At 40.9% G+C, this 22,262-nt stretch overlaps 1 protein-coding gene across 1 annotated transcript; it reads right to left on the bottom strand.

Annotated features, from left to right (window-relative positions):
* Positions 1-746: 746 nt before the first annotated feature.
* On the bottom strand, positions 747-22,054 carry ctage5 (CTAGE family, member 5). Its single transcript, XM_050062543.1, has 28 exons — positions 21,785-22,054; positions 21,455-21,588; positions 20,252-20,338; positions 15,481-20,062; positions 15,107-15,331; positions 14,719-14,819; positions 11,478-11,609; positions 11,195-11,216; positions 10,945-11,033; positions 10,672-10,743; positions 9,221-9,331; positions 9,031-9,102; positions 8,800-8,904; positions 8,476-8,598; positions 8,060-8,248; positions 7,833-7,923; positions 7,611-7,678; positions 7,434-7,504; positions 7,251-7,352; positions 7,046-7,142; positions 6,394-6,461; positions 6,062-6,147; positions 5,812-5,925; positions 4,032-4,190; positions 2,758-2,913; positions 2,493-2,545; positions 2,202-2,379; positions 747-2,117 (listed from the first exon to the last, which is right to left on the bottom strand). The coding sequence occupies exons 1-28, from the start codon at positions 21,903-21,905 to the stop codon at positions 1,894-1,896; spliced, it is 7,632 nt and encodes a 2,543-aa protein (XP_049918500.1). The 5' UTR covers positions 21,906-22,054; the 3' UTR covers positions 747-1,893.
* Positions 22,055-22,262: the final 208 nt, after the last annotated feature.

Below are 22,262 nucleotides of genomic sequence, written 5' to 3'. Positions count from 1 at the left end.
AAAGTAGGGCATTTCTTATTACCACAAACACTGAGTTGATATTCTCCAAGTCAGTATGTATCATCTGTATTTTCATGAATTAGGGGAAAGCAGCATATGAATATTTATTCAGAATTCAGAGATGTTATATGGGCAGCCTAATTATTTGAAACATTATCAAAATTGCAATATGGCCAACTGCAATATCCAAATTACATGAGCTGCTTTGTTTTTTGATAAAAGGCAAAATGTATCACAACATAGCATTGAGATGTCACAGCCAGCCTTCAAATCATATTCCAGATGTTCCCATTCCCACTAAAATCGCAACTATTTATAGCAATTGCAATAAATCTGATTTAAATTTCACATCTAAACTTCTACAGAATTATCTATAGTTTACAAGTAATTTAAATTGCATAGTCGCAAATTTATTTTCTTAATGTTAAGTTCATCTTCAAATAAAAGTTCTGTTAATGTTTAAAATGACACATCACAGGAGTTTGGTCAGGTATTTAGAGATTATTGCATATGGATTGTGCTGTACAATCAAGGTTGCAATAAATTAAGGTATATTTTGCATTTATATATTTACTGTATTTAAAACATTACCAATGTATGTCATATGTACAGTGTTATAGAAAACACTGATAACCAACTAAACTTGACTTCCAGTTACATTCCAATGCTCTGTTATCCCCGGAGGCCTCTGATGAGTTTGCTCCATGCACAACAAATTCAACATGAATAATATAATTATGGAGACATTGACAATTTGACACTCTTTATTCATCTGTTAATAATCACTTTTTACAAAATTCACATGGGTGTCATCTTCCTGGCTCTGAACGTAGCCTCTCTTCCAGTCAGTCCGTTTACTTCACACAGCTTACTTCGGCAAAATACAAGCAGCTACTATAAGCCACTTTTTCAAGCCTGGGCCATATGCAGGTCACTGTAACATCATCAGAAACACTGTTTACTTGCTGCTGTTTTAAATAATAGCTTTGTTGATGAAGACAAAGTGCCACTAATCCCACAGGGGAGCCATCAGTTATGCACTTTAATGATATATTTTAAGAAACTTTCTCATTTGAGGAATATTTAGAGTTTAAGATCATCTCAGGAGACAAGATGTGACGTCATCTGATTTAAGTATAGTCGAATCCAGGTCAACAACTACGAAAATACTAAAGGGCTATTTTTTTTTAATTATGGTAAAAATGGCGAGAACATTGGTGTAATAAAATATCTTGTATTTGGCCTAAAAAGACGCATTTTTTCCATGATAGCCCAAGATCATTTAGATTTCTCTTTTTGTGCCATTGGGATGAAATGTTGACTGATTCCATAAGTAAACACACATATTCTCTGCCACATACCACACATACAGCATTCCTACATGCACACATTTCAACCTAAGTGCCATTAAAAACCATTCTGGCATTGTCAAGCAAACAAGCAACTGTTTCTGGTTCACATGGCAACATTCCCACACACAGACGTACAGATTAAGCTGCCTGTGAAATTACACAACAGAACATAACCGTTGTCACCGTGAGTCCACAACAACAGGAAGTACTTCGCAGGGAATGTCGCTGGATGATGATAGGGCAAAGCAACAGAGAGAAACAAGGCAAGTGACAGGGCAGGAGAGAGAGAGGAGAGAGGATGTGAATAGAGCAGAAAGACCGAGCAGAAGCAGACAAACAGCAACAAAGTGGGCTTGTGAAGGCTGAAGGCTTTCCCTTGTGCAAACACTCTTCATTAAATAAATCCTCCTGGTTAATATGTAGGTGTTAAAGATAACAGAATGATGGAAACAGCAACCCGCCCAAACATCCGTCTACTGCTGAGTTAAATTTGAACCAGAAACGCGTCATCTCACAGCTCGAGTGGAAAACCCGGTCAGGCTCAAATGGCGTCTTCAGGCGAGGGTGTGTGCTCCTCTGGCGACTGGCTGTGTGGTGGGGAGGGGACGGACTGCTGAGGAGGGAGGGGACCCATGGAAGGATGTGGGTGGCCGTCGGGCAGAGGGGGCCGCACTGGGGGGCCGTAGTGAGGATGAGGAGCAGGAGGAAGAGGAGGTCCACCGGGAGGGAAACGAGGCGGGAACATCATCGGTGGAGGGGCCCACACTGAAGAAAGAGGAAATGGAAAGAGCGTTAGGTTAACTCTGATGACATTCAGGGAAAAATAGAGTTGTAGCCGTGGCTGCTTACTAGGCATCATAGGAGGGCCCCCAGGCCCCCTGGGAGGGTAGAAATCGGGAGGTGGTGGTCCAAAGGGGGCTCTGCGAGGAAAGGGACCATCCATGGGACCCATCGGGGGTCCAGGAGGGGGTGGGCCGCCCATCCTTAGATCAGCTTCAGGGGGAGTCCTTCGTTCACCAGGACCAGACTGGTTACACAGATACAGAAATGTTACAGATGCAGGATCAACAATCCCAACACACAAGCTTCTCACACAAAATCCCTCAAAAACACACAAATAATCTCTTCTCAATCTCTTACCTCTCTGTGCTCAAGTTCACCAGGCCCATGGCTGTTTTCTCTGTATGAGCCATCTGCATTGAAACAAATGAACAGAGGAAATTAACTAGATGTTCATGTTTGTTTTTTTTGTTCCAAGTTTGCAATCCAACACATCTAAAAACTTCTTCTTCTTATCGGTTTCAGTATGTGAACATTCACCTATCTGCAGTTCAAAAGACTTAAAGACAGCAGGACACTATAGATGAGAACATGACAAGCAGCTATACAGATCACAGCGACTCACCTGCCAAGTCTACAGGGTGAGGGGGTCCTGGGGGGAGACCCCGAGGATGGAGAGGGCCGGGTGGGAGAGAGCCAGGAGGAGGCAAAAGGCCCAGAGCTCCTGGAGGAGGTGGAGGTCTCCTGTACATCGGACCTCCTGGTTCTGGGAACATGTAGCCTGGGATAAAGACACAGTAAGAGAGAAAGAAAACAGACTCAGATATGTGAAGATGCATCAATATTATATTAAATTAACAGCTCTCTATTTGCACGTTGATATTTTTGAAGGTTGCTCCATTTCCAAATAATGTAAGAGTGACACTGTGAATACTTGAAGTTAGTAAATGAAGTGTTTGAGTGAGTTTGGTGCATATAACAGCCTGAAAAATAAGAAATATGAGGAAAATTTGAATTTTGAGTTTTTACCTTTGAGGGTGAACATAACAATATGTTATACAAAATTAATTTTCCCTCCCTCCCTCATGTGATAAATGATCTAATGTAAACACCTCTATCACAGAGCTTCACAGACAACTGTAGTTTCCATTGTCAAAACTCAAAATGCATTAAACACAATACACGTGCACCGTCAACATGCATTTGACATGCACATGCACACCATATGACTTTGACTGTTGACTTGCCAAACACAAGTGCCACTAATAACCTCAATGATAGCTGCATTCCATCTTAACTAATATCACACCTACGCATTAACTGCTGTACATCAATATTTCTGCTGTGAAAATGCCTCTTAAGTTCCTGATAAGTTTGCAGACAGAGTGCCATGACGCTTTCAGAACATACATGAAATATCTGGCCTGAACAAAATCAAGGTATATATGGTTCCACAAAGTCAGGTGAAGTTTTTACGTGTGTATAATGATGACCATGACGAATGGTCGATGACACAGCAGAAACCCAGCAGTGCCACATGCAAATATCTCCCCACGAGACTGAGGACATACAGTATACAGTACAGTATACAATATCATAAACAGCATAACAGCTCATATAAACAGTTGTTTAAATTCAAACATAATAAACAGGGAATGCTGGTGAAATCATCTTGAAGGAGTTTCAATTCTTTAGCACTTACCTGATTAGTTTTAGGGCAATTTAAGGAAACCCACTCATGTCTGTTAATAGGATCTAAATCGTATCCTCGATATGTTCAGAGGTCAGTGCTGGTCAGGTTATGGGGGCATCACCAGGCCTTTCTAACATTACAGGTAGACCCACCAGACCTTACTGATTCACACTATGTCTTTCTCTTTGTCTCTCTCACAAACACACCTGGAGGTCCTAAGGGCCCTGGTGGTCCAGGGGGTCCTGGTGGGGGCCCCCTGCGATCTCTCTCCCATGTAGGAGAGATTGAGCCACTGTCTGAATGAGGACCTCCACTCCGCTCCATCTCTCCTTGGCCACCTGGGGGCTCCACTGCACAGCGAGACACTGTGGAAGAAAGGACCGGAGGAAAGATACAGTACAAGGGAAAAGAGGGATGAAAGAAGAGATATTGAAGATGTTGGTGAGCATGAGAGAAAGACAGAGAGAGAAAGGGAAAGAGGGAAGGGAAGAAGCAGATCCAATCGGCCGCAGACAAAATATCAGACAATTAGGGCAGAATAAATGTGACTGAAACACAGAGACAAAGAGAAAGTGTCATGTCAGTCAGAATGAACTGATGAGATTTAAGACATATCATCAAATTACACTATTTTGCCATGGACTCTGCAGAGTGCTAACATCATGCCAGCATACAGACCATGCAGCTACACATGTTTGAGCATCTACAGTTGTACATGCTACAGCCAGCTGGTCATCTCCAACATGCTGCAAGTCTTTATTGCGATGACTTTGTGAGACTGGACTGGCAAATGTACTGAATGTAAAGAAGATTAATGTTTTGTAATTTCAATTAACAAAACTTTATGATACAGATAATGGCTTATAAATAACAACAGAGAATACGGTTGTACTTAAAAGGATACCTCACCCCCCAAATTATCTTTGTATATCAACTACTTTACGTTGTGAAGCAAACTGTTTTCTTTGCCTAGCCTGCAGTGAATCAAAAACTGAGGAAATTTTTGATGAATTGAAGTCCTGGGCGACTGCCCTTACCAACAGCAAAAATATATAAAAACATCTTTTACAAACTCTCACACAATTTGTGCAGTATAATTTAAGTTTCATTTATCCAGTCATATGCTCAATACTTCCCAAACATTTGCATTTTTGCTAGAACCTGACTATTCAAAACTGAACTCAAAGTGAAACTTATCAAAGCTCTCCTCAAAGCTAGACTCTTTTGATAAAACCAGTAATTTTCCCTCGCTGCTGGTTGCCTGCTGCCTCTATTGGTAGTTTGTTCATGTTATTGTGTGACTTCGGTGAATCCGAGCCAACCCTTCAAAACACAAAAGTCACATAATTACAATAAACTAACTAATCAAGGCAGTGGTAGACCAGCAGCTCCAGTGTTTAGTGAGGTAAAATGACTGTTTTTGTCAATGAGGTCTGGCTGTAAAGAGAGTGTAGATCAAGTTTCAGCTTTAAATAGTGCGGTTTTAGCCAAAAATGCCTGTGTTTGGGGTGTACTGACCATACGACTACATCAATTTGATTATACTGCACCAGTTTTGTGAGTTTTTAAACAGATGTTTTCACATAGTTTTGCTGTTGTTAAATGTAGACCCCTACGGCATCAATTCATCAAGAATTCTCTACATTTCTGGATTCCATGTTCACTGGAGACATGCAATGAAAACAATTTTTTGTCCACTAATTCAACGTAAGTCAGGATGATTAATTGATGTACGCATAGTTATTTGGGATGAACTTTTCCTTTGAAATATATAAACTTGCAACTTAAACACAAGAAGATACTCTGAGAATTTCCTCGAAGTATATGAATGAAAATGAGGACTAGTATATTTATGTTTGTAGTGGTTGTGTTTTTGTGCATCATCCTAGGGGGATCTCATCTGGTTTGGTGTAACCTAACCTGGATACTGTCACTATATATGTGGATTGTGGCTTTCTCTGTGTGTGTGTTTGTGTGTGTGTATACCTCTAGGTGACAGTCTAGCAGGTGGTCCATCCATTAATGTAGGAGGAGACAGAAAAGCTCTGGTTTCAGATGCAGGTCGACCCAGAGGAGACGGACCGTATGGTGACCTCTCAGCTGGAGGTGAAGGGTAGTTTGGTGAGTGCAAAGTCAAGGAAATCTGTGGCCTACTGCTTCCAGGCCGGGGTACAGTAGCCACAGAATATGATGTAAGTTTGATAACGCATGTTTTGTTTTATAAGGGTGTGCTAACCTCTGAAAGGAAGTGGTCTAGCCAGGCTGTTCAGGGCGTAGGGATCTTTGTCGAGGGCATCAAGTTTAAACTGTGTGTCTGTTAGCCTGTAAACAAACACACCTAAAGTCAACACATGACAAACATTGTCTGGACCTGATATGTAATGTACACAATATGGCTTATACAAAGAACAGATGAAAACATCTCAAATATTTCTATGGAATTAAGAAAAATTTTAAAAATTCCACCACAGTTGGTCTCATGGTCCATAAACATGAATACGTTCTAAAGAGACAATTTAAGTACACGTTAACCTTTTATCAATTTAAGTTAAGTTATTGTATGCTTACTTCTGTCTGAGCAGAGCGTTCTCTCTCCTGATGTCTGATAGGTCTCTGTCAGCTGCTCGGGCTGCCAGCTAAAAAAAATCAAGCCAAGATCAGTAACAAAACATGACACGTGCATAGATATAGATACAGTTAAGATCTGTGTACAACATGAAGTTAACTGGATCCAGCACTCATAACATTATAGACTAAAGCCCTAATTACACAGGTCTAGTATTACCTGGGGACCTCTGGTAGGAATGACACAATATACAACTTATTCAGGAGGCTCATCTTGCTATACAGCATAGATGTGGATGTTACGCAAAGCCTCAACATCATATCCGGGGGATAATGTCAGTAAGTCTGAGTAAAAAATACAGACTTTGCTTATCATGTGCAAATGCCCAGAACAAAACACAAAAGTAGGGGGAATCATTTCTAATCATTATCATGAGGTCTCCTTGTAAAGCTAGTAACGTGCAAATAGGGCTTAAGAAACCCCTGATCGAGTACCAGTAGATGTGTGCTGCAGTGAAAGAGAGGAAATGGAGAAACAAACCACCACAGCCACAACAACATCAACTGACATCTATTTGGTTGTAAATAAAAAAAGAAGAAGAAGAAGAAGACCCTAAATTTTTTTCATTCCATGTTTTTGAGGTGTTTTACTGACCCAGTTATTGTGAGCCTTCTTCTCATGTGCCGATATTTGAGTCTGGTAAGACTGTTTGCTTTTCTCCAGCTCTTCCTCCATCTCTTCTGCTCGTTGTCTGCAGAAAAAATTACATACAGGTGAGACTCTACAGGCGTTTCTACAAATGTATCATGCATATCGTGCATTGTCAGTGTATTTGGTAATACTTTGAGGAAACACCTACCTATAATTGCTGAGTTCTTCCATGGCCAATGCAATGTTTTTGTCTGCCTTATTTAACTTCTCCTCTTTCTGCATGCGCTCCTTCTCCTCCACCGTGAGCAGCCTGCAAACACACACACTCATCAAAATCCTGGACGACTACTACAGTTACTTGTGCACATTTATCTGTATGTCTATACTGTACCTGTGCAGCTTGAGCTCGTTCTCCTGGTACATTTCTGTCATAATCTGGAGTTTCTGCTGTAATCTTTGGGCCTGAACACAAGAAGAAGAGGAATGAATTCTAAAGCAAATGAATGTGGATTTTTGGATGTTGATATTTAACAAATTATTACACTAATATACAGCTGAGGTCAACTACCTGATCGGCGTACTGCTCAGTGTCTGACTGCAGAGATAATTTCTCATTATTCATCTCCTTAATGCTCACTAGAGGGAAAAATAAAAACAAACACAAAGATGTTTATATGTTGCACAGATTCATAACATTATCATGTAAACATGGGCTTTGTCAGACTTGTTTGTTCTGTATCAGATATCTTTTACATAAACATCTGCGTAAAACAGAGTAAAGCTGACTCACCTTGCAGGTCTTCTTTAGCTTTGACTTCATCGTTGAGTTTTGCAAATATTCTGTCCTTGTCTTCATCTACTGATTTGAGGTCTGCATTTAGCTAGACAAACAGAAAACCAACAGTAGTAGGAAATGAGTAAAGTGTACAGATGTGTTTCATATGAATGAGTCCGGAGAGTTTCCAAACCCTTCAGTGTCATTAACACTGTGTGCCTGTCTCCAATTTTGTCAAATACCTTAGCAGCATAGATAAGTTTCTGGACTTTCTGGAGATGGCCTTGTGTGTCCACAATATCTTCTCGTCCATTCTCTCCTCCTCTCCCTGCTGTGCCATTGGACGTCTCCTTCTCTCCTCCTTCCGCACCTTCCTCTTCCTCCAAGTCTGAATCCCAACCTTTCATCCTCAGCAGCCGATCTGTCAAGGACTGGAAGCATGCACATATTTGGTGTCACACTTATTTCTAACAACACAAAGTAATATAACTGAATGGATTAGCTTAAGTCAATCTTTTACATTAATTTGCAGTCTTCTTCTGTAGTAGCTCTTGAGATATTTCCATTAATTTAAACCCAGGTTTTACTTGAAAATTAAAGGTATATTATACAGTAAGTAGCTAGAATATACTATGAGCAATGCTAGAACCAACCATACCATTATGCGCTCATCCTTGTTGGCCACATCCTGCAGCATCCCACTGTGGGCAGCCTCACACCTCCTCATCTCCGCTTCCAACTCACTCACTCTTTCTGCCCATCCCTCCACCTGTTGCCTCAACTGCAGAGACAAAGAGAAGGAACACAGGGAATAGAGACAGAGAGGGGAAGACAAAGATATGAATTATGCCAAGAACAGATCAGATTTCAGCAATACTGTGTACAAGGGTTGTAAAGAATTCACAGAAAAAACAGAAATCCAGTACAGAATGTGACAAAATGGCTCAGCAGTACTTTAAAGCGTGTGTGTGCAGCATCCTACCTGAGCGTTGCTTTCCTGCAGCAGTGTGTTCTCCTCTCCAGCTGTTTCCAGATTCCTCTGCAGTCTGTCACTGTTCATATTGTACACTTTCAGAGTGGTTTGTGCCTAGAGACAATCAGGCAACAATAATGTCATGAGAAACATGGAGGTACAGAGCATAGGAGGAAAAGATGAAGCAGCAAAGAGGAGAGGACAAGAATTTAAAGGTACAGAGAGGTTAGGTGACGGTACCTGCTCTTCTTGTGACTGGAGGTCTTTGATTTCTTCTTCAAACGTTTTCATGCTCTCTTCAAGCACTGTTATCTGGAAGGATCACCAAAAAACATAATTCACTCTGTCAATTTCACACTAGATGTGATTCATGAATCAAAATTGTAGATGTTATCGTTGGTATTGTTGACAGTTGTGTGTATGCTCATACTCTCTTTTCTTGCTCCATCCTGTGCTCTCTTTGTTGTTCCAGTTGATCCTTCAGTTGTTTAAGATCCCTCTCCAGCTCCTTTTTAGCATGTCCCAACTGTCTGGCTTTGACCTGGAGGAGGAAGAAAAAACATGAGGTGTAAACAGAAAAATCTTTCAGGTATGAGCAAAGGAGTGAGAGCACATTCAGAGTCAGATCACAGCATCAAAATTTGATTAATCATCATTCCAAATTTGGTAAGGCCGTTAATTTCTTTTTTTTTTTGTAAAGCAGCTGTTATCATTATTTTTCTAAGAACAATGCAACAAATGACAATATCAAAGTGGTTGTTCATAGTGACAAACCTAAAGATAATTATCACTTGAATCTGCAACATCCCTTTGGCTTTACAGTGAGTTTCAACTCATTGTTCAGCTGTTCTGTCCACAACTTTACTGTTTTGGTTCACTCTCACTGCTTTTATAGTGTTGTTGTTGCACCAAACAGCAGACAGACACAGTTAGAGACTAGCTGGTGAACACAGTGGAGTTATTAGCAGCTGAAGAGCGCGATATTTCTCACAGGAGTTGGTAGAGGTTAAAAACACACCATTGTAATGGCCAAGTGGTAAATGATAATGTTGCTCCCTAACTAATGGATGTATAAATAAGCAACTGTTTGCTAACAAGTTAATGACATCAACTTGAAAGACAGTGTCAATGTTGTGCTCACAACTGGTATCCACTGCCCCCAAGTGGCGAAAAAAATCACTTATTACAAGTCTAACTGTAAGGTATAATATGCAGGAGTTGCTGGTTACAGTTTGTAAACATTATTGCCAGCGAAAAAGACAGACTCAAAGCAGACTCCAGATTCACTTTCATGCGCTAATTTTGTGGGGGGTTTTGGCACTGTGTCTGTGATTTTCATAGCTTTGTCTTGATGAGTGCTGCTTACAGTCTAGTCCCTGGTTACTAACTTTTTATAAAGTCCTAACCTAACCCGGGAGCTATCTCAAGGGACGTCCCCAACATAGCAAAATAAAAAGGACATTTAAAAAAAAAAAATTACAGACAGAGGGCAAAGTCTCTGCAGAAAAATACACAGTCACAGACTTCTAGTGGTCATAAGTGATGACTGTGATGGATTACTTTTGTATGAGTCTATAAAGTGTTTTTGTTTTTAGGAAAATCCTGCCAAATATATCTTTAAATTAAATCATTCGGCCAACTGGGAGAAATGTGCACACAATGAAATACATCAAGAACTCTCTGCAGTTTTGTTCGATAAATCATTTAAAACATACCATAGACTGAAAACACATCTAACAGACTGAAGTCATATATGATAAATAACAATAAACTCTCAGCAAAACACTATAAAGAAGTCCGTAGTTTAGCAGTATGGTTTTGGTTTCTAGGTTGTTTGACATTACTTAATCTCCCTTGAATTCTTTTTTCTGTCTGACTTACCTCCAGATGTTCTGTCTTTTGAGTTTGGGCCAAAATGCCGCTGTCCCTCAGGGAGCTCTCCAGGTCATCATACTGTAAATGACACATCGTGAGGAAATACATTTCAGTAAATTAAAGCAGGCTCATGCTGACCATAACAAAAATGCATTTCATCAGAATTTGAGCTTATGTTGCCAATTTTCTGCAATGATTTTGCAACGGGCGAGTTTCTGCTTTTTTGATTACGTCTCAGACACCATACGTATGGCACCAGTCGGTAGGGGCGACACTAACCTCTTGCTGACATTTGCTGAGAGTCTCAAGGACTTTACATTTCTCATCCAGCAGTTGTGCAACCTGCCCAGCCATCCACCGCTCTTTACCTGAAAACAGGGAATACAAGGCTTATTCAAACTACTTTTCAGTTATTTCTGAAAAAAAAAAAAAAAAAAGAGATTAAATTGAAAGCAATTAGTGGTGTATTAGTTTTATTTCTGTCAAGTCACAAAAATGTGATAGTAAAGAATAAGTAGTGAGAACTTACTTCGATACATTCTGCTTTTTACCTGTGGGGAAATAAGAAGGAAACAACAATAAACAGGTAGTCATTAAAGGAGTGACGCCAAGATCAAATATAATTCTGAACCACTTGTGGCATACCATCAGCCAATGTTCAATCTCATTGCTACTGCATTAAAGGGATCCAATCAGTTGATAAATGAGCCAGTTGTCAAAGGAACAAATGAGGTCTCTTTGTGTCTATGTCCGAACCAAAAGTATGTTGGTGGACGTTGGTGCGTACTGTATATACATGGCTGTGTACTCACAGAACTATAACATCTACAGGTGAACAACAGTATTGTCACCATCCCCACCACACTGGAGATAATGACTGGTTCCCATGGCACCCCGTACAGGTCTGGCCCCGGTCTGATGTCATCAGGCAGTGATGATACAACCTAAATAAAGAGGAGAGATCATTCAGGAGTTGGTTTTGGTGAACAACTTTTAAAAAAGAAGTGAGATCCTTGTAAGTCTGGGAACAACATATGGTTCACTCTATTTAACTTATTGGATTTTACACAATAGAATATTTATCGTGGATGTAAGGCTTCTTAGTGCTGCCTGACTGCCCTGCAAACTACCTCTAATCAACTGCAGTGAATGTAATTAAAAATGAGAGATGGTTTCACGCAACCTAGCAGTCAGAGACCCACAAAACAGCTGTTGCTTCAGAGGTCAGGATTATGCTCCTTACACTTCTAAAAAGCATCTTTAAGTAGTTTTAATGTTCTTTCAACTGACCACTGAATGTATAGCTCAAATTTGTGTTCGCTGGTATTTCAAGTAGTTATCTCTGACTACCCAATAGTTTATTAGACAATTGTTTAAGAAACTAAGTACAGGTAGATAGTAACTTCTAGAAAGCAGTAACAGAGTCATCTGCTTGGATTAAATGTTTAAAAAACACATGCCCTATTTAAGATTAAAGATAAGACACAACAGGAAAGCACAGCAACACCTGACCAGACCTACTGACGTTACTATCAATTAGCTAGCTAACTATTACAAGCTAACTCTGGGGAGTATAACAAACACCTCTGAGAGAGCGACTGAAAATCTCATTGTAGTTTTGACAGCTGATTTACAGCACTGACACGACACACATGTAGTCAAACATGAGCTGTCCAACATTAAAAGATGTACTCAGCCATAATAAATGAGCTGTACTCTACTGCTTGACAATCCGGTAACGCTACGTTGTATCAGCTGCGGCGGCTAGTTAGGAAATGCTAACGAAACCTGCCACATAACGTACATCCTTCACTTTCTCCACGGCGATACTGTAGTAAGCCTCCGCCGTCGCCTGGAAGTCGACCGCTTTGCTGGCCAACTGGTCGCTCGCCGTATGTTCCGCCATTTCCCAACTATTTCATCTGGTAATTAAATTAATGATATCTGTCATTTAAAACTGACATTAGGAACAGAAACTGAAGCCATCTACCCGGGCTAGCGGCGATTTCACATCCTATTCACAACACTGACGCTCGAGAGTGGACCACGTCAAATTGCACGTCGTAGGGGTGGAGGATGTTGGATTCTCTCTATATACTCCTCGTAAAGATTCCACTAGACTAGTATTGCTTCAGGAGATGATAATAAGATGTGTGAAATATATCTGACGATTTGAGAAATACATTTACATTGTTTTCAGCACTCGCAGGCTCAAATAGATATAATTACACCCCCGCCAGTGTAAATGGTTCAACCGCAACGTCACCAATTGTAAAATGCCACACTGGCACATCGGAACACTTTTAAAGTGACACCAAGTGAAACAGGTGTCACTAAGTGAAATGGAGAGCTCTCAATGTCGTACTTGACAATCTCCAGAATAACTTACATACGTATCTCAAACTTAACATAAAATGTTTTTACACAAAATGGCATCTTTCTCAAGCAGCTCATGTCCATGTGTCACCTGTGTTGATTTACGGCGGCAGGGTAATAACAAGCTGGTCTAAGTAGGGCATACCTCGGTGAAGACTTGACTCAGTCACCAAATGTTTGAAAAGGTAGCCTACTCACCGACTCAGCGTCGTTTTCGTCCATTTGAAACAATCTAGTCCTTTTAAAACATTTGAAACAGTTTGCCTTTAGAGCAGATTGGCTGCCAGCTGGCCCAATGTGTGTAATGGACCCACCAGCACTAAGGAATGTGAGTGGGGATGACAGGACCAAGCCAGCTTGACAGCTGAGACGCAGGAAAAGCTGGATGTCCACAGGGAGAGTCAGATCAGCATGTCACAAGTTCAGTGTCTTAAAGAACCAGATCCACAGCATGCATACAGCTGTATGGACGTCTGAAGGTGTGTCAGAGGGTCCTTAGGTCAAATGGCCACTCAGAGGGACCCAAAGAAAGCCTACAAATGAATTAAAACTAGCCATACCTGTAAACCTTGAATTACCTGACAAAACATGTTAAAACTGAACTGTGACAGGAACAAAATGGATCCTGCATTGACCTTAGTCATAATATCTAATTTAAATAATGTTGTGCGGGGAAAAACAGTCAATTCATATGTCTAATTTAATAAACTATTGCTTTTTGCATTTGACTCTTTTCACCAAGTAAAAAGCAATTGTTTTAAATCTGTTAGGATTTTAATGATTGATTCACATATTTACAGCACTATTTGTACAATGATGAAACATCCCTCTCAAACACAACAGGTTTACCTCTGTACGTTGTATTTGATGGTGTTAGGAATAAACCTGAAAGATGATGCAGATTGAACAAAGTGTTGTAGCCATATAGCCCATTTCAAAAAGTGTAAAATGTAAATAAAGACAATATGCAATTATTTGCAAATCCTTTTTGGGGTGTATTATATTGAATACAGTACAAAGACAACAAATTTAATGTTCAAATTCATAAACTTTATTGTTTTTGGTAAATCAACACATCCTGTTCTTTTAACAACACTCATTACAGAATATACAGAGATTTCTCCAGATTCTCTGAATCTTTTGACAATATTACAGATGTGGATGGTGAACTCACAAAATTTCTTGCAATTGTGCATTGAGAAAAGTTTCTCTTTAACTGTTGGACTATTTGCTGACACAGTTCTTCACAAAGTGGTGAATCTGGCACCATCCTTGCTCGTCAACAACTGAGCCTTTTGAGGGTGCCCCAATAATGAAACTTAAATCTGTTAGCAGTTATCAGTTTACCTGTGAAATGTTCAAGGTGTTTTTAGAGAATTCCACAACTTTCCCAGCCTTTTGTTGCAACTTTTTTAGAATGTGTTGCAGGCATCTAACCCAGAGTTGAGTGTATATTTACAAAAAACAATGAAGTTCATCACTTTGAACATTTAATATCTTGTCTTTGTACTGTATTCAGTTGAATATAAGTTGAAAAGGATTCGCAAATCATTGCACTCTTTTTTTGTTTACATTTTTCACAGTGTCCCATCGTTGTTGGAATCAGGGCTGTAGTTGATTGTCACTTGACAAACAAATTGCATTTCTGGCTTTGATCATTTAACCTACAACTCTTACCTGTACAGTAAGCCATATGAAGAGCTCCCTCACTGCATGAACATGAGTGTTTGTGTCTTCAGTGATCAGAAGAACAAAGTCCTTAATTTGCTTCATTACCCCTGGAGTTAGAGCAGACATTACAGAATTAAAAAATTTAGCTTTTCACTTTATCACAATTATACATTATTAGAATTCGAGCCAAAGCTTTCATCTTTAATGTATTAATGTAGGCTTCTTCTGCAAAAACAAAAGTAAATAGCGTTCTGGCCAAGTCATTATGTTCCAGGCTGTTGCTGGCATGAGGATGCAGCAGGGTGAGTAGCATTCCTTCTCATATGTTATTGCTTAGTTTCTTTGAATCATCATTAAATCCTTTTTGATTGAGGGATACTTGAGTCATCCATACCTTCCAGTGACTCCGGTGGTCCTGGCTGAATGTGAGGATGGGACTCAGAGGACACTGTCTCTTTTTCACTTTTCCCTGTTTCTCCTCTTTTCTCATTTCCTGTGCCTCCACTAAGTTTGTCCAGCCCCATCCATTCATCTCTCTGAGCATTGTTGTCTTCCTCAGTGGCCATTTCCTTATCGTTGCTGTGGGTTGAGCAGGATCCACCAACACAGCTGGCCTCAGCTGTATTCAGTAGGGAAACACATGCACTCTGATCAATGCCAGTCAAAAACACATGCCAAATAAATAATATCAGATTAACTTAAAGTATCATTGATGTCAGCCATGATCTTTGAAACCTTGGTGGTTTGTGTTACTGATGTCTGATTCACCTGTGCTTAAAGTCTCTCTCACGTTTGCCAACAGCATTTCTAGCTTCTGAAGTGCGATGAGCGCTCTGGTCTTTTCTTTATCCTCCTGCGGAGCATCTGCAAGCTTCATGCTAGGAGTGACCAGTGTCTCCCTGTGATAATGCAGAAGTCTCTCTATATCCAGCAATATCGATTCATCATTATCGGGGTCATCCATCGTGGTTTCTGAGCTTCCTAAAATGTAATCCAAGAACTGCAGCTTGTGTCGCCCAAAGAGTTCTTTCAAAATTGTCGTTTCATCCGCGCTCATGTAGGTGAGGAGGCTCTTGTAAAGTTTGGTCGGGGGTTTTGTTTGGAGGGGGCTTTCTGTGGGATGAGAATGGGTCTGGGTTTGGGATGGAGAGGATGTCTGGGTGTCTGTAGAGGGAGGAGAAGGCTGCAGCTGCTGTTGTGACACTGTGATGGGAGATTCTGTGTGTGACTCTTGTATATAATCCTGACTTGGATCCGTGGTTGAATCCAGTTCTTGTTGAGGAGTCAGAGAGGCCTGTGCATTGGATGCCTCACCTGTGTTAGAATCCAAACTTGGGGCAGGTTCTGTGGATCCCTCAGTTTCAGCGACAGGTGTTTGGCTGAAATAACTGACAGCGTTTTTGAAAAGGCCGAATGCGCCTCCACCTCCAGTCTCTGCTGTCTCTTTATTGTGACCATCAGAAAGAACAGTTTGCTCAGATATCACAGGGTCACTGGACGAAACTGTTACATCTATTCCTCCCTCTGTCCTGAATTCAGAATCAATTGTATTATGATGCTGGCTCATCATCTGCATATCGGCATGCCTCATGTTTATCTCTGTCTCTTCCCTGACAGTGTCCTCCTCTGAGTCTGTCTCATGACCAGAGTGAATTGGCTCTGTTTTTCTCTCAGTGTAAATCCCATTGCTGCTGGTTCCAGTGTCCTCAGGCTCAGTTGTATCCCCCTGATGGAGCCTATTGGCATCAGAAAGGTCAGTGTTGTCTGCCTCGCCAGAATCCAGTTGATCATCTTTTTTGCTCTCAGCTGTCTGGCCGAATGACAGTTGATCAGGAAGGCTGTTTTGGCCACTCTCACCTGAATAAAGAAGATCATTTTCCTTCCCGTCATCATCTCTCTTTTCCTCCTCCTCCCGTATTCCGGCCTCATCTCCCTCCATGCTTTCAGCTGGTACCGTTTGACTCACTCCTGTCCTGCCTGCTAATATTTGATCATTGTCAGCCATTGGATTTTGTTTTTCTGCTTCCATTGCTGCTTCATCTCCTGAGCTCAACCTATCTGCAGAATCATATCCATCTCTGTCCCTCGCAAATCCGTCTTCACTCGATTGTAGACAAAGCTCATCTGAGCATTTAAGGCCCCTCTCTTCCTCTTTGCCCTTCCTCTCATCCTCCACATTCTCCATCTCCTGCTTCTCCTCAACCTCCTCCTGTGCCATTTTATCCTTCACCTCTTCCACCCTCTCCTGTGTCTGTGTTTCTCCCCCTCTCTCCTGTTCTTCCATCTGTGGGTTTTCAGTCTGTCTCTTTTCAGTTTCTGTGGACGTTTCGGAGAACACAGATTTTGAGCTGTCCTCGTCTTGTGTCTCCTTCTCGTTGCTGTCTGATTCTGGACTGTCAATGTCTTTCTGAGTGTGAGGGAAAGAGTGGAGGGTGTTTTCTATCTCCACCTCTAAATGAGACTGTACTTGCTCTCCCTTTAACTCCTCCCTGCTCTCCTCTTCTTTTAACTCTTCTGTCTGCTGCCTTTCCTCCTCTGTTAACTCCTCCACTTCCTCCTGCTTCTTCTCCTCTTCCTTTAACTCCCCCACATGCTCCTTGTTGTCCTTTTTAATCTGCTCCACTTCCTCCTGTTCCTTATTTTCTTCGAACTCCTCTAGTGCCTCATGATTCTCCTCCTCCTTTAGCTCTTCCATCTCCTCCTGCATCTTCTCCGCCGCTATTTCCTCCATCTCCTCATTTTTCTCCTTCTCATTCAACTCCTCTCCCTTCCCCTGAGTTTCCTCTTCCTTTAACTCCCTCACCTCCTCCTGGTTGTCCTCTTCTTTTATCTCGTCCACTTCCTCCTGTTTCTCCTTTTCCCTCAGCTCATGCACCACTTCCTTCTCCAATTCCTCTACCCTCTCCTGTTCCTTTTCCTCCACCTCCTCCTGTTTCCCCTCTTCCTTTAGCTCTTCGACCTCACCCTGCTTTTCCTCCTCCACTTCCTGCTGTTTTTCCTGTGCATTTATCTCCTCTACCTCCTTTAACTCCTCCAGTTTCTCCTCTTCCTCTATCTCTTCCCTCTCCCCCTGCTTTTCCCCTTGCTTTGACTCCTCTTCTTCATCACTCTCAGTCTCTATTGTCTCTTTCTCAGTTTGAACTGTCTGGATTTTGTCCTCACTGTCTTTCTCAGTGTCTTTAACAGTTTCCTTTAGCTCATGTTCATCACCAGCACTTTGTGTGGCCCCTTGTTGCACATGTAGATATGAGTCCTTATCTGCATTGTTTTCCATCTGTGTTGTGCTCTCACTAGTGGAAAACATTCTTCTGTCCTCCTCTGAGGCATTTTCATTCATCATTTCAGTACCTCCATCAGTATAATTGGATGAGTCAAACTCCCGAGAGCTGTCCTCAACAGGGTGCAGCTCCCCCTCCAGTCCTAACTCACCCTGCTGTGTTTCTGTATCTGTATTACTATCAATCATAGCAAGTGATTCTGAGTGTTCAACATTGGTTTCCACACTGTGAGCAGGTAAACTGTCATCTTCACTATAGACTGGTTCATTTCTCTCCACAGTTGCGTCTGATGATAAGAAAGGCTGACTCTCTCCACCTCTGCTGACTTGACTTTGTTCTGCTGAGTCATCATTCTGAGTCGTGGAAATTTCTCTGTGAAGAACACCTGTTTCTGCATCATTCCTTTCACCTTCATGACTACTTGCACTAATTTTTATAGACGCATCTGTGGATTCCTCTGTGTTCTGATTGATCTGATTTGGGATTTCCTTTACTTCCTCAACAATGTCATCTGCTTTGTCCTCAACCTCGCCTACAGATCCTCCCATGGAGTTTGAAGTTAAATCCACAGAACTCACATCAGGCCCTAAATTTATGTCAGATTGTGTAAAAACACCCTGATCAGTGTCACTTGCAGTTTTAATGTCTTGTTCCCCTCGCTCTCTGTTCTCATCCTCGCTCTCATTCTCTATTGATTTGGGCATCTCATGATCTTTACCTTCCATTTCTTCTGATCTTTCCAAGTCTAGGACATTTTTCTCTTCCATGTAAATATCTGAAGCATTATCTTCCTCTTCTTCCTCACTGTTGTTGAGCTTCAAAGACATTTCACCTACAGCCTTGGGCCTTCTCTCTAACGCAGTCTGAGGCGTAATATCTTTTTGATCAATCTTGGATGCTGCATCTTCAGGGAAGACACTATCCTTGCTACTGTCTGAAGTACTTATATCATTATTATCACTGTCAGCGCTGACTCTAATCTCTGATGGGGCATCTTGGTCATTCTGAGTTTCTTCCACCTCCAGTTCATTTGTAGTTATCTCCTCTGTCAGTGCAGGTTGTGATTGACTGGTATCCATATTCTCTGAGCTTGTTGGTTGTTCTAAGATTATGTCCTCTTCTGTCTCCTTTAAACCACTTCCTGTGCTCTCGTCAACTTCACTCTTGTCATTCCCAAAGCCTAACATGTCCCCAATCCCCATATCCAACCAAGAAGCAGGCTCTGGCTGTTCATCTTCCTTGGCCTCTATTTCAGCTGTTGTCTCACGTCCTGACTCCTGATCAGTAATGCCAAACCCCAGCGTACTTGACAGTCCATTTCCTAGCCAACCCAATGTCCCCATCTCTTTCTTCTCCTCTTCATGTAATTGGCTGCCTTCTAAATCTAGAGACATCCTCCTGCTCCTGAATTTCTCTGCTGGTTCTTCCTCATTGTCTCGTTCTTCACCTTGCTGTTTTTCTACTGAATCATCCGTTTTTTTCTCTCCTCCAAAGCCAAGCCACCCAGTCATGGTTGAAGTAATAGAATCATCACTTTCTCCATCTTCTTCTCTACTTTCTATAGCATCATCAGGTTTTCCATCTCCTCCCAACCCCAGCCACCCTGTCACTGAAGAAGCGACAGAAGCTTCGGCCTGCGTCTCCTTTCCCTCATCTTCTTTCTCTCCGTCAGCCAAATTTTCAGCTTCTTCCTCTTTAGCAAGACCTAACCATCCTGTCACTGAAGAACCCAGCCAGGAAGAGGGAGCAGACCCACCTTGTTCGTTCGGAGCTGCAGGAGTCTCCTGAGCTTCCTCGTGAGTCCTGGCAGCAGCGTCACCAGTATTTTTGTTTTCGTCCTCTTCTGTCAGTGTGGCCTCAGTTGCCTGTGTTGAAACTGGAGATTCTGTAGAAGGATCTTCAGATGTTTGTAGACTTTCAGCATTTGTGTCATCGGTGTATAGCGTGGTTTGGGTGGTTTCTGACTCCTGGTTTTGGATTTTCTGATCATCATCATCACCATCATCATCACTATCCAGATGACTGGAGTCAATGGGGTAACCAAACTCATCCATACAGAAAAAATCAGATTTCTGAATGAAGAGAGGAAATAAGGAATAAGGCTTTATTTTGTACAGATTCACCCACTAATTGAGGGTTAAATACTACACCAAACAGTCCACCAATTCACTATTTATTCTAGTTTGATTTACAATCACAAACTATAGTTATTATGAAAGAGTTTGCTTTGTTCAAAGCCTCTAATCTCAAAGTCTATTTACCTGTGTCTCCACTACTTTCTCCACAGTAGCATAAACCTGCTCCTCTTGCACTGCATCCTTTGGAAAATAACCAAACTGTTTGTCAATCTGAAATCAAAAGGAAGCAGAGCAGTGATCACAGTTCTGTGAAGCCCTGGCAGCATTGTGAAAAAAATGAAGGAGGAAGCAAACAGCAACAAGAGTTACAGTCCCATCAGAAAAGAGGCTTGTATAAGAACTCTAAGAATTCAATAAGATACTTGAAAATAAAAAAATTGAGGCGACTCTTGACGCAATGTGGATTTCGTATCACAGTGGTTCTGGTATCTGTTTTAACTTTATATCAAATATCTGCATCTGCTGTATATGAGAGCTTATGCAAAGATATTTGTAAACAAAACACAATCATCTCCAAACCAGCTCTGTTTGTACATAACTCATTTTTTTAAACTTTAATTTCTGTTATTTTTAAATCCTGACATATTTTCCTAATCTGAGAGTTTGATGTCAGTTTTTCTTGAACTCATTACACTGACAATTTCACATTTTCAGAACTACCTACAGTCTGGCTTGCTTATTTCATGTTTCTTCAGATTCCTAACAATCACTTTTTTGTGCATTCAGGTATAGATTTGTGTTGAACACTCCACAGTTACATAAATAAATAGGGTTAGTTCACATTGTTTCAATCTTTGCTTAAACCAAAGGTCACTCAATGCAGTGGTGGATGAGCATTACTCAAATTACCATGGTTTAAAATTCAGTGCGAGGAATGGTGTCACATGGGTCAATACTTTAACAAAATCATTTTCACCTTAATCAATAACTTCATGTTATGTCACTGAAAAGCAGAGCAGTTCTTCTACAACAGCTACATAAAATGATTACCAAAATAAAAGACTCACAAGTAGGAGTGATGTTGGTTCAGCACATTAATATGTAGATTAGTGTTTATCATTCTGTCTGTCATGGTACATAATCACATCATTAAGTAAAAGAACTGCAGAGCTCTCAGACATTTGTGTTTATCAGATGCAGCGTTAACATGACTCAGCCAATCAGTGCTGAAAACCTAAACTATCTGTATTATAATCAAGACTAATCTCTTTAACCTAGAACCTGAGATGAGGGATTGTTTACATTCGGTAGTTGATTAATTATATGCTGCTTTAAAGAGAGAATAAGGCAGATATATAGGCAAATAGATGGAGATATCAAACTCACGCTGCCTGCCCACAGGTCTTCCCTCTTTCCAGTGAGTTTGTGGTAAACAAAGAATGTGTCTCCTCGTCTAAAGCTCAGGAAACGGCAGTCCTTACCATGGTGGTCCCTGATGGCCTGCACTCTGCTCATGAAGCCTACAAACACACGTAATAGCAAAGAGACAAACACAAAGACATAATTTAAGTAAGAACTGGATAGATGGATTAAATGTATGCATGAAAACAGTAAAAAATATCATCATATAGAAAGCTTTAAATGTGGCTGATTGTATACAAACTAAATATATAGGCTGTTATAAACTGGCATTATATATTAGTAGGTAGGACTTACTTTCACATGCAGAATCTCCACAGATCTTGTAGTCAGACAACAATCCCAGATTTAAGTGAGGTAAAATCATAAAAAAGATGCTTGTACCCCACAGGATTTTATAAGCCTGTGAAACAGCCATTCTTGTTGATTTAACAAGAGTGTATCAAGAGAAAATGCCCATAATAGCTTAAAAATAACTCCAGCCAGTTGTGCTGGCAAGTGGACATTGCCTCTAAGCTGCTGCTGTCATGAAGACTCAATGCTAAATAAGAGAGCTGAGATAAGATATGGGCTTAAGGCTAGCGTGAGGATAATTATTAACATCCAAGAGCTGCTTGCAATACTAAACATTATCTGGTCACTGGTCAAAGGTTTTTTATTTATTTTAACATAAAAGGGGAACTCTTATAATTTAAATTTCACAGTGAAATAAATAAACAAACATGGCGACATATAATTGTTTTGGCAAGGTAAAACGTGGACTTCTTGTGGACTT

This window comes from Epinephelus moara, chromosome 14, assembly GCF_006386435.1.
Source record: "Epinephelus moara isolate mb chromosome 14, YSFRI_EMoa_1.0, whole genome shotgun sequence".
Classification (NCBI taxonomy): domain Eukaryota; kingdom Metazoa; phylum Chordata; class Actinopteri; order Perciformes; family Serranidae; genus Epinephelus; species Epinephelus moara.
This window is presented reverse-complemented; position numbering and strand designations above follow the sequence as displayed.

What these genes read in the sequence shown, in the direction of transcription:
- ctage5 (XM_050062543.1), bottom strand. Translation starts at nt 21,905, where the DNA reads ATGGCTGTTTCACAGGCTTATAAAATCCTGTGGGGTACAAGCATCTTT. An exon ending in CCTGTAGATGTTATAGTTCT is followed by an intron (nt 11,217 to 11,477) that starts GTGAGTACACAG and finishes ATTTCCCCACAG; the next exon opens with GTAAAAAGCAGAATGTATCG. An exon ending in GGGCCCTCCTATGATGCCTA is followed by an intron (nt 2,118 to 2,201) that starts GTAAGCAGCCAC and finishes CTCTTTCTTCAG; the next exon opens with TGTGGGCCCCTCCACCGATG.